This window comes from Phragmites australis, chromosome 6 (assembly GCF_958298935.1).
Source record: "Phragmites australis chromosome 6, lpPhrAust1.1, whole genome shotgun sequence".
In the NCBI taxonomy this organism is placed as follows: domain Eukaryota; kingdom Viridiplantae; phylum Streptophyta; class Magnoliopsida; order Poales; family Poaceae; genus Phragmites; species Phragmites australis.
This window is the reverse complement of record NC_084926.1, coordinates 12,010,036-12,026,297: the sequence shown is the minus strand read 5'-3', so window position 1 is coordinate 12,026,297 and position 16,262 is coordinate 12,010,036. Positions and strand designations below refer to the sequence as shown.

The window sequence follows — 16,262 nt, the reverse complement described above, 5'->3', positions numbered from 1 at the left end:
ACTCATGTGGTCGCTAATGAGCCCTTAAGAAGATCACAGTACGAAAGAATATCTGCTCTTTCGAATTGGCCAGACAGTAGATTTGTGGAAATGCTTTCATCATTTCAAGCCTAGCTCATTTTTTTCATTCACGCACTTTCACAACTTGGTTGGTCCATGATAGAAATATCAACTGACAGCCCTTACAAGATAGCTAATAAATTTGAGAATGTCAAGATTTAAGGCCATTTAGGGCTGGGGACTTAGGATTTGGGTGGGGGTTCTCCGGTGCTTGGCAGATTTAGAGGGATGACCAGGTCGCCGGGGAGGTCGGTCGCTGGGGCGCTGCCAGCAAGGGTGGCGAAGGAATGCAGATGGACGGAGGTGGTCAGCTGGGGCGTTGCACTTTTCAGTGGTTAGGGGAGGCCGTGGTTGAGGGCGTTGCGGAGCAGCGGGGGCACACGACAACTAGGGTCGGCGTCAAAGAAGGGGAGAGGGAGCTAGTAGAGATGAAATGAGGGAGCGAGGGCAGAGTTGGAAGTCACCGGTGGGCTGCGCCGACAACGGGGACGACAACTAGTGGCGCTGGAGGTGGAGTAGCAGTTGGGTGGTGCGGGAGGCGCCGTCAGAGTGGGAGCACAGAGAGAGAGATGGATGGTTGGATCTAGATCCAATTGCTAAAAAAAGTGAGTTAGAGAAAATCTAAGTCATCTTATGATAGACCCATTAAATTTATCCAACTTAAGTAAAGATCACTTGTATGGAATTTATAATCAACAATTGATAAGGTAGTTTACCTTGACACACTGGGGAGCACTCCATCCATCACTGCTAACAAGTTTGAGCCCGAAGGCTTGTACGTCCCACAACAACTAGAAGTAGCAGCCATTCCATCGACAGTAGCCCTTTTCCATGGTCTCTCCATCAATGACACAAATATTTGTAAAACAACCTATGGGACTGGTGGTATTATGGTGGTGATCGCTGTAGATATGGAAGAAGTATTCCGGTTTGAGCATCGTGATCAGTTGTAGATATGGAAGGCAATAAAATGCTTCGCATCACAACCTTTCACTGCATGCAACTCCAAAGGAACATCATCAGGTGGTAATTTCGACGGTGCATAGTAACATCAAAATTTTAACGCCCCGCAACAATATTAACTCAAGAAAAACTGACAATGTGGTACTAATAGGCAGGTGTTACAAGAATCTCACTTTTGATCGAGGATCCAAAGTTGGTGCGCTGCCTCGAAACTTTTTATGATTTATGTTTGGCCGGATTCCACGCAAGGGGGATGGTTCCTGATTGTATACGGATGATTTTTTTTAAAACCATTTTAATGGAAAAAATATTGAACTAGATAATTCTGCAAGTGATAAAAAAAGTAATACAAGTAGCATATTCTACCATACATCAAAGATAATAAAAGTATAGAAGTGATATATTCTACCATACATAGATAATTCTCCTGTGACATGCTCTTTCATCTAACAGGAACTACATATAGCATAATTCTTGATGAAAATATATGTTAACTCAGATGCAAGCTAGCAAGCCCTCGGTTGTATTGAACATATATAGTTAGCATGGCGGCAAACTAAGTGAGGATGCAAATTCTTGTTCTAGAGTGTAGCACTCAGAGATCCCTTGAGGTGTTAAATTTACATCATTGGCAAGATTGATCTGCTCATGTGGGTTCCTGGCTTGTGGCCATAACAAAGGCTCAATCTGTCCATCATTTCTAGGTAAATGCTGTGTTTTCCTAAGCCTCTCAGTCCTCAACATTTGCAACCTCATCTCTACTTCTTTCATACTTGGTCTATCTCCTCCTTTGACCCTCAAGCATTCTTCTATAAGTGCGGCAATATCATGAATCTCTTGTTGATCTGCCTCTTCCACAACTTGTGAATCGATTATCCCCATAAGAGCTCCATCTTGAAGTTCTTCAACAAAGTAATGAGACAAGCTTTGTTTTGCACCTAAATCATTGAGAAAAATGGGTTTCTTTCTTGTTAAAAGTTCCACAAGTATTACTCCCAAACTATATACATCACTCTTTTCAGTTAGCTGGCCAGTATGATAATACTCTGGATCCAAGTAACCAAATGTTCCTTGGACAATTGTCACCACATGAGTCTCATTGAGTGAAAGGGATCTTGAAGCACCAAAATCAGAAACCTTTGCGGTGAAATTGCCATCCAAAAGTATGTTGGAAGACTTCACGTCTCTGTGGTAAATTGGTATAGAAGCTGCTGAGTGTAGATAAGCAAGTGCCCCTGCTGCTTCCATTGCAATCCTAATGCGATCATCCCATGATAGCAAGCATTTTATTGTAATATCTGTGTGAAGAAGGTCATATAGAGTTCCATTTGATATGAACTCATAGACTAGCAAGGGCACCTCATCTTCTAGGCAACAACCAAAAAGTTTCACAACATTGCGATGGATGATTTGTGACAAAATAACAACCTCATTGATAAACTGATCTATTTCAATTTGCTCCACGATTTTGGACTTCTTTATGGCCACCACACGCTGGTCAGATAGGATACCTTTATAAACTGTTCCATGTCCTCCATGACCAACAACACGAGTAGTATCGAAGTTGTTTGATGCCGCCTCTAATTCCTCCAAGGAGAATATCTTTGTTTTGTTTGCGGCAGTTTCATCTGAGATTAGTTGTTCCAAGAGTAAGCCTTGATTTTTCTTGAAGTGTGTTCTTCGTATTCTCCTCTGGATACCTGTCTTCCACTTACGGGTGATTACCATACTAGCTAGTGCAAGAATAATGGTGCCAAGGCCACAAGAAACTCCGATCGCAATACCTACATCCATATTAAATGCGGACATGAAAATTCGTGAATTATATCTTCAGTTATAAATTCAAAGAAGCACATGAGTTACCTAGAATCAAATTGTGTTGCTTAGCTGACATGACACATTTCCGTTTTGCTTGATCATACACTTTTCCATGTGAACAGTTTGTGCAGTTAAAGCCTCCATCAAAATTCGTACATATCCCATTGCATGAATTTGAGAGGGAGCACTCATCGATGTCTATACCAAAACAACAGTTGGTCATACACTGGTGATGCAAACCGATACACTTTTACTGTTAATTTCTCAAAATCGAATGTGAGGTCGAATCATGTGCTAGAACTGTGCGTGGTGCAAGTGAGGGCATCTCTAACAAGGTAAATTCAGCGTGCTATAAGGAATCCATCTTAGCATTTTGCCTATGTGGAGGATGGAAGAAGAGAGGAGAAAAAACTAGCTATTAATCAGTAGTCAGTATGTAGCACATTTCAAGACACATGCAGACTTTTAATACCCTATTATATGTGAACTCATATTAAATTTGGAGAGAATGCTGTAGCTAGTTCATTGGAGAAGTTATCTATGACGATGCTATCTATAGATGACATGTTCAAATATTATAGCTAGTAGTTGACTATATTTTTAAATATATGCTAAGTGCATACATTTAGTTTTTAGTTTCTAAAAAGGGACGTGAAGTGCAATCATGCTGAACTGCTGATTAGTGTGATTTGTGATTCGAAGATACTCTTAACAAACATCTTTGTGGGTGTTGCATTATCTATAAGCAAATATTTGAATACAAAGGAACATTAGTGCCGGGAATTTTTAAGATAGAGAACTAACCTGTGCAGTTATTATGGAGGTATGGGTTTCCTTGGAAGCCCTTGGAACACTTACAGCGATATCCTAGATTTGTTTTCCAATTTGTGACGTCGTGGCAGTCACTGTGCTCACTGAGGCACGCGTATGTAGCCTCCATCAATTTAGCTCTTTGACAGGTTAAGTTGGCAATGACCCATCTTATTATAATGCCATCTTCTTGGGAGAAAACAAAAGGATCCTCAGAGAGATCACTTATTGTAAAACTATTATAATGAGGCTCAAACACTACTACTGCCACGTCTTCGTCGGAGCTTGTATCATTCAACATGGTGCTAGCATGCATAGACCCATCATCAAGTGACACGTTGGTAACACGATATCGTGCGTACCCACGGTCGAGAACAGTGACATTGTTTGGCATGCATTTCAGCTGAAAGTTCTTGTTTGAGAAACACTCATCCTCAATCCCGAAAGGGAATGGAATTGCCGTATTTCCACATGATCTTGTACAGTTTTCTTTGGGATTTGGATTGTAAACTGCCTCATGCATGGTATATAGAAAGGGTGATTAGGACTATGTCAACGGAAAAAACCAACATGATTTCTTTGACCAGCAAAGGATCTAACGATCCACATAGCTAACAAATTTGGTAATTGGTGCGTGTTTTCAAAACATAGTATGAAATGGCGTTCCCTTAAAAAAACTAATATGAGTTGACAATGCAAAAAAGGGATATATTGTGCTCTAACAGAGAGGTGGTGCGTGCATGTCTGATTTTTTTAAAATAATATTATTTTATTAAAAAATTACAAAAATATTATTCAAAATCACAAAATTGCATAAATAGATACTTGCACGCGGAGTGCCGACTAGGGTCCTGTTGGCATTCCATGTGCTAACATCCTATGCGGTTGTGGGCTCGGGTTCTTGTTGGCAATCAGAGTGCCGACAGGTGGTGGACCCAGTGTGAGGCCAGCTCCACATCGGATTTTGGGGCAGCGCAGAGGCCTTACATCAAACCACATAAAAAATTTACAATGATTCCTATTCTAGTGTTACTGAGGTGAGAAAAAAAAAGAAAAAAGTAAAATAAAAATAAAAAATAATTCATGTCATAAGTCATTGGTGACAGGTTGTAACATTGTTCCGTCACTAATGAACTCATTGATGTTGCATGAGAAAAAGAAAAGGAAAAATACCGTCATTAGTGATATGTTAAAATTTGACCCATCACTAATGACTGACCTAGGACGACCCGTCACTGATGAGTTTGCCATTAGTGACGGATCACAACTTGACCCGTCACTAATGACTAGCAAGGATGATCCGTTACTGATAAGTCGTCATAAGTGACAGGTCATAACCGTGACCCTGTCACATATGACTGGCCTAGGATGACCTGTCACTGATAAGTTGTCATAGGTGATTGGTCATAACTATGACCTATTATTTTTATCATAAGTAACGGGTCATGTTACGACCCGTCACTAATTTCATATCTCCTTTGTCTGTTTTTCACGTAGTGAGGCGAGGCAGCGGCTTTGGTGAAGGGCGACGAGGCGGCGCGCGGCAGAGCAGGCGGCGGTGCAGCAAGTAAGGTTTTTTTATTTAGAAATTAGAAATGGTTTAGAAAATTTAGGTGGAAAAAAAGATAGAAAGTAGATTAGGTAAAAAAAAAAAAAGGAATAATAGAGACATAGACTTAGATTAGAAAATGTAGATAGTCCGTAGTTGTAGAAAATTTAGGATTAGAGAAATGTAGAAAATTTAGGAATAGAGACATAGGGACTTAGGAATAGTTTAGAAAATTTAGAAGTTTAGGAATAGAGACATGGGGACTTAGAAAATTTAGAAATTAGGAATAGTTTAGAAAATTTAGGATTAGAAATCTAGAAGAAATGTAGAATATGTATAGTAGAATAGTTGCATTTGAATATGTACTAATATTGGAAATTAGAGTATAATGTTTAGAGTAGAAATAAGATTGATATGACATATTAGAATATTTAGGAAAAATATTGTAGAATGTAGGTAGAAAATTAGTTCGGAAAGGAAATTCAGAAAAGTTCGAAAAATTAGGTAAAAAATTACTCGGTAACAATAAATTTAGACTTTGATTGTTACGAGATATTTGGAATTGGATATTTAGAACGGTTAGAGTACAATACTTGAATTCAATTTAGTAGAAATATAGGATTACAGTATTTAGAGGATTTTGGAAAATTAGAGAAGAATGTTCATAGTAGTAATTAGATGTATATGACAAATTATAAGTTTAAAATTTACAGAATATATAGAAATCCGCGGTATATTTAAAATTGGATTTGTCGGTTGGAATATTAAGTTGCTGACAAAAGATTTTTTAGCGTTTTATAGTGATATTAGAATAATTTGTAAGGTAATTAGAGTTATTTTAGCTGACGAAATATTGGTATTGTATGTTGAATTAGGAATGTCGGCTGTAGTGGGGTTCAGGGTTTCTTACGGGGTTGGATATGTCATGCATTGTGTCAGTATGGTAGATTTGAGTAATTTCTAGTATGTGGACACATGGTTGAATAGTTCAGGAGAGATGAGGCAGGCCAAAGTATTTGGATGGCTATATAATTTGCTGCAAATTAGTCCGGCGCATCAATGGTTGATGGTGAAGGTTCTAATTCCTAGGCATCGTGAAACTGTATAGCAGTGGGAGCTTTGGGAGCTAAAAAGTTCCAAGCAATGGCAGCAATTTGTGACACTTCGGTTGAGACAGGGTTTTTCCCATTGCATCCTTGTAGAAGCGAGCGATGTTGGTTCGACAAAAGCGAGCCATAGCACCGTAGAAGCTGTTGGTGAAAATGTTGTCGATGAGGAGGAGATTGTGGTTCCGCAGGTTCCCGTAAGGACTAGTGCATTGGCTGAGGCAAAGACGGCAATAGAAGAGAGTAACAACAGCGAAGATCCTGAGGCCATGATGGTTGCTAATCAAGGGGAGCAGGACAAGGCACTTGTTGACTAGATGGAAGCAGATGACGATGAGTTCCGCACATTTGTGGACTCGGCTGTAGGAATGAAATGAGGCATGGAAAGTGGTATTATGGAGGAATGGACGAATTTTGCATTGGAGAATTTGACAGCCAATGATGGACATGTGTCCGCATGGGAGTATGATTCTGTTGTGGTGAGCAAAGGACAGATGTTTCATGACAAGGTCTATCTGTAGCATGAAGTAAAGATATGGTGTTTCTCATAGAAGAGTGAGTTCAAGGTGTTTATTTCCAATCCTCGGACATACGACGTGAAGTGTTTAGCTGAAGGTTGCATGTGGCGAGTCCATGGCTTCTTGCTGAGGTGTGAGACTGTATGGGTTACATCCATTGTTGAGTCATATACCTGCAATTTGAGCCGACTTCTTCGCGCACATAAGAACATGACCGTTGATTTTGTGGCAAAGAAGATGTGCCCAGACATTGTGAAGAAAACTAGTATGTCCCCATTTGAAATTATGCATGCTATTAACAGCAGATTTAGGTATGACATTTCATATGACATGGCTTGGAGAGAGAAACAGAAGGTGTTAGAGAAGAGGTTTGGCACATATAAGGACTCATTCATACCATAGCCTACCTTCACTGCTAGAGATTATTCCGGGGAGAAACCTGGGCACATCCATTGCTACTCATGACTTTGTCAATTAGGATGGAGATTGAGTTCTTCAGTGGGTGTTCTGGTCATTCGGTTGTATGATCGAGGCATTCTGACATTGCCGGCCAGTGATGTGTGTGGATGGGACATTCCTCACAAGAAAGTACAGGGGGTAGATACTCACAGCTATCGGGGTAGATAGTGAGAACCAGGTTGTGCCTTTGACTTTTTCTTCCATTGAATGTGAGTCTATGGAGAGTTGGATGTAGTTCCTTTAGTGGGTTAAGAGAGGTACTGTTGGTAATAGACATTATGACAACTAACCTTGTGGAGGTATACAATTGGGTAATGAAGGGGAATAGGTCACTGCCATTGGTGGCAATTGTGGAGGGAGTTATTCGTGGAACGCAGCAGTATCTCCAAGAGCGTTACAGTAAGGCTTCGCTACACATGGCGAACCCGCGAAGGGTGTACACAGAAAAGATAACGTCTTACATGGAAGAGAAGAGTGGGAAGAGCTAGATGCACAGGGTTGTAGCTGTTGGTAACCGTCAGCACGTCTTCGAGTTGTTGGTATCCATGGGAGCACTTCGGCCACTCCTCTTTTGGGTGGTCGTACATCCTAAGATGATGGGGTGGCCAAAAATCACTCTTCCCATGCAAAGGGAAGTTCTCGAGTGGCTCGTTGTATGCACTCGGACCAAAGGAACCCGGCCAGATCACCAGTGCCCTCCCCACACCAGTAGACCCTCTGCTTCTCCCTCCACCTCTAGCAGCCATTGTTTCGTTGTGCCTTTGGTTCAAAGTATGCAAACCCTTTTATAGATGCACTACCACGAATGAATTAAGTTAACACTATTGTTAAGCCCTATGTACAATGCTTATCATAACATTTAACCCTATTTCCAATTATTTAAGACATAGCCTTTTTAGACATAGCTATCCTTTTCGGTTATAGGTTTTTCAGGTGTAGCATTTTCAGAGGTAGCCTTTTCAGACGTAGGCTTTGCAGAAGTAGCCTTTTTAGATCTAAACTTTTCAGAAGCAGGCTTTTCAGACGTAACTTTTTCAGACATAGCCTTTTCAGACGTAGGCTTTTTAGAAGTAGACTTTTTAGATGTAGGCTTTTTAGAAGTAGCCTTTTCAGACGTAGACTTTTCAGAAGTAGGATTTTCAGATGTAGACTTTTCAGACTTAGCCTTTCCAGAGAAATCTCCGTGGACTCATTCCATGAACCATCATTGATTTCTTGTATAAATAGCAGCCTAGGAGGCACCTTGTCCAAACAAACTAGAACCTTCTACTTATTCCAAAATGGCCTCTGATTCTCGTCCAAAGAAGTCAATGCCCGTTGCTACCCCTACTGGGGTTGAAGTTCCAATGTGTTGGTATGGAGACCTTTGTAGGGTTAGGAAGTCCAACGACTTCTCTGACACCTACGGTAGGAAGTTCTTCATGTGCTCCAACTACGAGTACGACCCATCGGAGGGCAGCATCCGTGGTGGCAATTGCAGCCAGGTACTCACATATTGCAAAACTAAATCACAACTATATGTCATTTCCCACTTACAAATTCTCCTTTCTTTGCTAGTCTCCGCCACCACTATGTGACTTCATACAATGGATCGATACTGAGCATAGTCAAACATATGTGTTTCTCCTGCACACGTAGCACCAGATGGCATGGAGACGATTCCATGAAATGGAAGCTGACAAGAGGAGAGAGACTACCTGCAAATGCTTACAGGAGGAAGAGCAGAAGAGGAGTATCATGTCCTGATTCCATAATCATGTAATTAAGCCTAATCATGCGTCATTAGTATTATGTTCAATTTTGCGTAATTTTGTTTTGTGACACTAGAGCAATTTGTTTGAGTCAATCAGATGAGAGAAGGTAATTCGGGAGAGAAAAGAATAGAAATCGCGTTGGAAATGTCTTGTTTCTCTAACCCATGGGCTCCACCGGAGTGGGCCAACCACCCCTCTCTCTCCCTCATGGGCAGCAGCTGCCCCACCCACCCCCTCTCTCTCTTACTCCCCGTGCTCCCTCTCCTCCCACACGAGCAGCCCCCTCCTCCTCTCTCTAGCTCTCTTCTCCTTCGGATTTCTCGCTCTAGAAGCCGAATCGAGGTACCTATGTGGTATCCATGCGAACTCTAACTCTTGAGCTTCCCATCCATCCAATTCATTTTCATTTTTCCGAAGGATTCGAGCCGATTTTGTGTCTTTTGGTGTTCTTGGTTGAAGAACGAGGAGCATCAGTGTTCTTCCTCTTCCCCGAGCAATTTCCTCTGTTTTCTTCATCATCCGATGAACACCAACCTCGACAAGGACCCTTGGGTAAGTCCCCTAGGCATCCATGGCAAGAATCCGCAGTTTGGATTGTTGGATTTCGAATTTTGAGTTAGGGTTGCGGAGTTCTTGAGCTTCGGAGCAATTTAGGGATTTGGATCAATTTGAGCTAGGGAATCGAGTTGCTAGGTCGATGAGTGAGTTTTAGACTCTATAAACTCTCTCAAATATGTTCTCCTTTGGTTTGGAGAGGTTCGCAAATCAAATCGGCAATTTTTCCCCACGAACAACTGCTTTCTGCAGGAATCTGGAGAGTCCGAAGAAGTTTCCGGAGACTCCACAGCCAGCAATGTCAGGGGAATTTTTTGGATAGTCCAGATAAGTGCGGAGACTCTGAAGAATTTTTTGGAGACTCCGTAGTCCGAAGAAAAATCCAGAGACTACGGAGTTACTGTTTACCAGGCTTTTTTCTTTTTTGCTGACAGCTTGTAAATTTCATAATTAGTTCATACGAACTCCAAAAATCATGAAACTAGTTGCATTAGCTTCGTATGAGTATGAAATACATGTTAAAAATGTTGGAACTCAAGAAAATACTTTTATAATTAATTAGTTAATTAATTGTGTTTCAGCTTGATTAGATCACAGTTAATTAATACCATGTCCTAAAATTATGAAACCACTTGGACAATTTATGTTATGATTAATGCCATCTAGGAAAGATGTTTTCTTGCATTATATAGTATAGTTTATGGTATTTCATCATATGCATATTGTGGCATATTTTGTTGCACTTCATTCATGCTTATCATTGCACGCGTTCTTATTTAGTGAATGAAGAACTGGCGTGTGACCCGGCCGTGGGTGAAGGTGATGTCAATCTCTCGAAATTCTGCGAGTGTTGCGTGGGTAGCATCAGGCGGTCACCTGAGCAGTAAGGCAAGCATCTAAGCATACTTCTCTCATTAATTTGGATCATATGCGTCATATGTGATAAATTACGCTTTATATATGTTATGCATGAGTTCGAGTCGATGTCGGGTTTATGATGGGTAGAACCTATGTTGATGTACTAATTCTCCTGTCTTGAATAATTGTTGATCCGTATCTTTGTAGCCTGAGTTTAATATGGTGTTGTCTAACTTAAAATGTTATTCGTAATGCTTAGCAAGTGCTTAGGTCCTCGGTAGAAGTCGAGCGGTGAAATGTTTCATCATTTGCGAGCATAGGCTTTAATTACTTGCACAATGATCATAATGATGGGTTGATGGTATTGGTTAGATGAGTGGTGAGGATGAGACGAGATGTATGAGGTGTTAGGGGTATTTGTCCTGCCCGGATGTGGAGTTCCCCTGGGTAGGTTGGGAGAGGAACCCGGACACCGTAGACCGCTTGCATCGTTTAAGCATCGATCGTTATTCCAGTTGGCTTTAGCACTTTTCGTGCTTACTACATGTCGCATATGGGAACGACAAGTCGATTACCTTTGTAGTTGTGGCTTTTTGGTGTGTGGGTCGATGGTGTCGAGCATGAGGCCAGTTGGGGTATCCAGTTTGCTCCAGCAGTAGTTGATGGCCCCCGCACCTATCGGCGCATGTTTAAATGGTTGGGGACATGAGTACCCTCTTGTATGGACCTGTGTGGCCATGTAAGCCGTATGGTTCTCAAGTTGTGTAGATAAAAGAGTACCCCTGCAGAATGTAAAAACATTTTGAAATGTCGTGCTCTCGGTCATGAGCATGCTTTTGTCCATTTGCAGCAGTCATAGAGTTACGTATGTGTTTGGTATAGTCGAGATGGGCTGAGATGGTTCTTTTACAGATATTACTACTACGGTTCTTTTTACATATATGTTCAGTTGAGGTTTATGGGTTAGAGAGTTATGCTAGTCATGTATAGATGCCCGCACATGTTTATGTCAAATGTTGCTTTCGTATACAAATTTACTTAACCATATGGCCTTGTCTTGTTAATATCCAAATGCATAATCATTGGAGACGGGCTATTTATAAGTGCCCACTATGGATTAAGTCTTGTGAGTACCTTCATACTCACGCTATTTTTTTAGGTGCTACTGGTGAGGAGGAGTTGGTCTTTGGCTACTTCATGACCGCTAAGGGTGGTGGCGGGTATGAGTAGGCAACTACTCGGAGGTCACACTTTTGGGGTGAAGTCTAAGGGCATATAGCTTCACCCATCTTTTGCTGTCTTTAGCTTTTGTTTTTGTTGTGTAGTTTCTTTTATTGGTTAGGAGTTGAGCAGGTTTTAGTCTCCTCTTATCTCTCTTTTTCTATAAGTTGTAATAACTTGGTAAATGCTTAAGAACTTGTAATATAATGTTAATTACTCGCTCTTTCTTAAGCTTTATTGTGATGTTTTATGTTGGAAAGGCATGTGTTCCGATCTTGGACACAAAACACGTGTCGGGACTACCGGGGCGGTATTTTGATTAATTGTTGAAGTTGTGATTAAGCAAATGATCAACTTAATGATTAATTATAATACTATTTGGACGGTTCCTCACAAGGAGAGAGGAGGAGAACCGCCTGAAAGCGGAGGCGCGTGAGGCAGATAGAGAGCGGAAGCGCGAGAGGGCACGTTGCGCTCGTGAAACTGGACCTAAGGCGACGATAAAGGGAAAGTACTCCCGCTACACTCAGTAGAGTGTCCGTAGTAATTAACTAGTTTCAATTCCCTAAAGCATGTTAAGTTTAGAATTAGTATATGTCTATGTTAGAATCACAATTATACCGTACAAACCAATGTCGTTGTTACAGTATGTATGTGGCTTCTTTAAATTTCCTAAGATATGTTAGGTTCATCATCAGTACATGCCTATGATGGTATGACAATTGTATCGAACATACCATTGTCGTTGTTAGAGTCATTGTGTAGCCCGCAGGGTGCTTCGCACAATTTAATATTTCAATATTATAAGTGTATTCCTATGCTATTTAACATCTAATTAATTACTTTTTCCTTCCCAAAGAAAAAATACAAAAAAACCAAAAAAACCAAACATGTCGGCACGAGGGTTGCCAACAGCCATATCGGTCCATGTCCGCAGGTACCTGGGGGCTTGTCGGCACATGAAGTGGCGACAGGTCCTTTTGACCTCATTTGCATGCCGACATGCCCCTAGGCCCGTAATCACATAGGTTGTCGGCACGTGGAGTGACAACAAGACTCTAGTCGGCACTCTGCTTGCCGACATTTATTTATTTTTGTAATTTTGTGCTTTTGGATAATATTTTGCAATTTTCTAATAAAACAATATTATTAAAAAAATTATGCACGCTTCAGCACTTTGGATTGGGGTACATACCTATGCATCCGTCCTGAATGTAAGGATTGCCATTCATGCGGCTGTCGCATGAGCAACAGTAGCCTTGCCCGGACCATAGGTTTATGCAAATGCTTTCATCACTGCAAGCATAATTGTCCTTATTCATTTGGGCACTTTCACAGCTCGGTTGGTCCATCATGATGGGAGTCCGAAGCCACACACCTTGCAGATTACTTGAATTTACCCAACTCGAGTAAAGATCATTTGTATGGAAATCATAATCCTGTGATATGATAACCTTGACATTAGGGAGCACTTCATCTGGTTCTGCTACTGCCCCGTCATGGCGAACAAGTTTGAGCCAGACGGCTTGTAGGTCTCGTTGCAACGAGATAAGGCAGCAGCCATTATTCCCTTGACAGCCCTCCGCATTTGTATTCTCCATGGTCTGTCTGTAGTCTGCGCAAGAACTTGTGCAAGCACCAATGAGATCGGCGGTATTATGGCTAAGCAAGTAGAGGTCAACATCGCAGCCCACAACATACAAATTGTTGATGTCTCCATCGAGCATGACGCCCTTAACAGGGGCCTCCCATGTCCTGTTGTAGGTGTGCACCCCTGGGATCAAGGTGATGTTGAATCCGATAGCAGAAGCAACAGTTATGTAGTCGCCGATGTAAGTGATCTGAGTAGTACTGTTTCCCAAGAACAAAGTGGGAGGACGGGTGGTGGTGTCACAGGTGAGCTCAAAGCCCTGCCGGAAGCAGTCGGGCCCTATCCCAAAGGGGTAGGAGATGTTGAAGTTCCCGCACTGGGAGGGGCAGTGAGCCAGGGAGGCAGCGGAAGGGATATGCAAGAGCCCACCACCCCCTCCGGCGACTCCATGGATAGCGGCCCATGCCCGCAGCATAGTGGCCGAGAACATCAGAAGAAGCAACATGCTAACTATCACGACACTGATGGAGGAGCGCATCCCTATGCTGTGGTGGTGGTGTTGTGTGTGTTTTTAGGGAAAGCCCACCGTATTGTGTTGCATCAGCTTGGTTTGAGTTGTGAGGTATTGCCACTGTGGGGTGCATATATAGGATATAGGGATGGTCGTAGAACCAACCGTGAGTATCTATGATATACTCTAGTTAACTTAATCAACTAATTAGTTTAGTTAAATTGATTAGTTAGTTGATTAAGTTAAATTAGAGAATTTATAGATCATTTCACTCCCATCCCTAATAGGATATAAAATAGAGATCAAAAGTTAAAATCGGACACCATATGTAAAAAATTATGTCTGTTTTATCGTACAGTATATAAATGGGTCTTCAGAAGTTCATAATTTTTACATACAGAGTTGGATAGAGACAAATTTTATATAAAAATTGTATTTTTTGATGAGATCTACAACTTTATAGTTAACAACTTTTTTAACTTGAAGCCATATAAATATCCAAATAATCATCCAAAAATTTATTAAAAAAATCAAAAAAATAAATTACACCATAGTCATCAACTAAAACTGTGAGGTGAGATGGCAAGAAAACTTCACATGAGGGATGAGGTCATGAGTTTAACTGGCATAAGCTGCTCGGACACGTAATTAACTATATTGGATGAATTGATTTCCACATAAACAGTCACAAATCACAAAAGTCATGAGGGTACGTTCGCCGAGTGTAATAAAAAAATCGACAATGATAACTTTATTAAACCGCCAGGGTAGTGATCAGTGCTTAAGTAATCTAAGGACGACATGAATTAAGAATCCTAGGGGCACTAGTCACATCAGATGTTACGGTCGTTGGCGGGGCCAAAACGACTCGCCAAATTGTGTCGCTGACAGCTGCTCAATGATGGCCACATGTAATTGTAGACTCAGTGCGAAGTCTTTTTTTTAGGGTACTATTAAAGACGTACACAATCCATCTACATTATATTCACGTCTCACATAGGGTATGTGTGCATCATAACCACATACTAATTATATATTGGAGGGTCCAGACTCAGTGCGAAGTCTTGGAGGCCTAGCGACCTTCCATAAATTCTGCAAAACTCCCTGTTCTCGAAGTCAACCAGTGGCATACTAGTGTGTGGCACATGTAGTTGCACTACAAGTCTGAAACAGAAAGGTCATCTAGTGACCCTTTATTTTGCGTTTGTAGACACTTTTAAATATGGTGTAACATTAAAAAATGATACGTACCCGAAAGATCAGTTGCTTGGCAAAAATAATTCCTGTAGGGCGTTGTGTTAATAGAGAACGACAACGTGAATTAGGAATTCCAGGGTACTCGTCCCATCATATGATGTATGGTCGTCGTTGGGGCCAAAACGACCCGTCAAATTGTGTTGCTAGATGCTGATTGCTGCTGGGCGGTGGCCATATGAAAATATAGATTTAGGTACTCCCTCTTACCTCGAGGAGGTAAGAAAAGCGAATAAATCTGATTCGTTTATTCTTAAATTACGAGAAATTAAAAAGGCCGGTGCTGATTATTTTAATCGATTTAGCCGGCTCCCCTCCCATCCACGGTCCCTTTATGGTTTTGTGCTCGTTTCCCCAACGTCGGGGCAGCGGAAGCGACTTCTGTGGTTATGACCATCTGAAGTGTACCATTCAAAATTACTTAAAGACCATTTCAAGATGGAAAGAAATGTACTCGAAAGCGATTACTGCTTTTAGTCTATACTATACAGATCACATCCTTACAGCTGGGGGTGATCGGATCGGAAGAAATTATTACGAAAAAGGGACTGAAATCCACCTGGCGTATATGGTCCAGGTAACACTATAAAAAATCTAATTTTTTACACATACTGTTCATTTTTACGAGCAGTTTATAGGACAAACCGTCTGAGTATTGGGCTCAGACCCAGTGAGGTTGTGGACTGTCTGTAAAAACTTGTTTTTATAGGCGGTTTCTTATGTGAATCGTTTGTAAAAATAACTCCATTTCTACAAGCGATTCACATAAGAAACCACCTGCGAAAATGAATATTTTCACAAACAGTTCACATTAGGAACCGTCTGTGAAAATATACAATAAATTATGTTGCTAGATGCTGATTGTTGCTGAGCGGTGGCCATATGAAAATATAGATTTAGGTAGTCCCTCTTACCTCGAGGAGGTAAGAAAAGCAATAAATCTGATTCGTTTATTCTTAAATTATGAGAAATTAAAAAGGCCGGTGCTGATTATTTTAATCGATTTAGCTGGCTCCCCTCCCATCCACGGTCCCTTTATGGTTTTGTGCTCGTTTCCCCAACGTCGGGGGCAGCGGAAGCGACTTCTGTGGTTATGGCCATCTGAAGTGTACCATTCAAAATTACTTAAAGACCATTTCAAGATGGAAAGAAATGTACTCGAAAGCGATTACTGCTTTTAGTCTATACTATACAGATCACATGCTTACAGCTGGGGGTGATCGGATCGGAAGAAA

General features: G+C 41.2%; 1 protein-coding gene across 2 annotated transcripts; it reads right to left on the bottom strand.

Annotated features, from left to right (window-relative positions):
- Positions 1-1,341: 1,341 nt before the first annotated feature.
- Positions 1,342-13,865, bottom strand: LOC133921708 (wall-associated receptor kinase 1-like). Of its 2 annotated transcripts, none has more exons than XM_062366695.1 (4): positions 12,867-13,865; positions 3,646-4,161; positions 2,887-3,039; positions 1,342-2,807 (listed from the first exon to the last, which is right to left on the bottom strand). In XM_062366695.1, exons 1-4 carry the CDS (start codon positions 13,798-13,800, stop codon positions 1,564-1,566), a joined length of 2,847 nt encoding a protein of 948 aa, XP_062222679.1. In that variant the 5' UTR covers positions 13,801-13,865; the 3' UTR covers positions 1,342-1,563. The 2 variants fall into 2 exon arrangements, with proteins under 2 accessions (XP_062222679.1, XP_062222680.1); XM_062366696.1 differs by having other exon boundaries at positions 3,646-3,837.
- Positions 13,866-16,262: the final 2,397 nt, after the last annotated feature.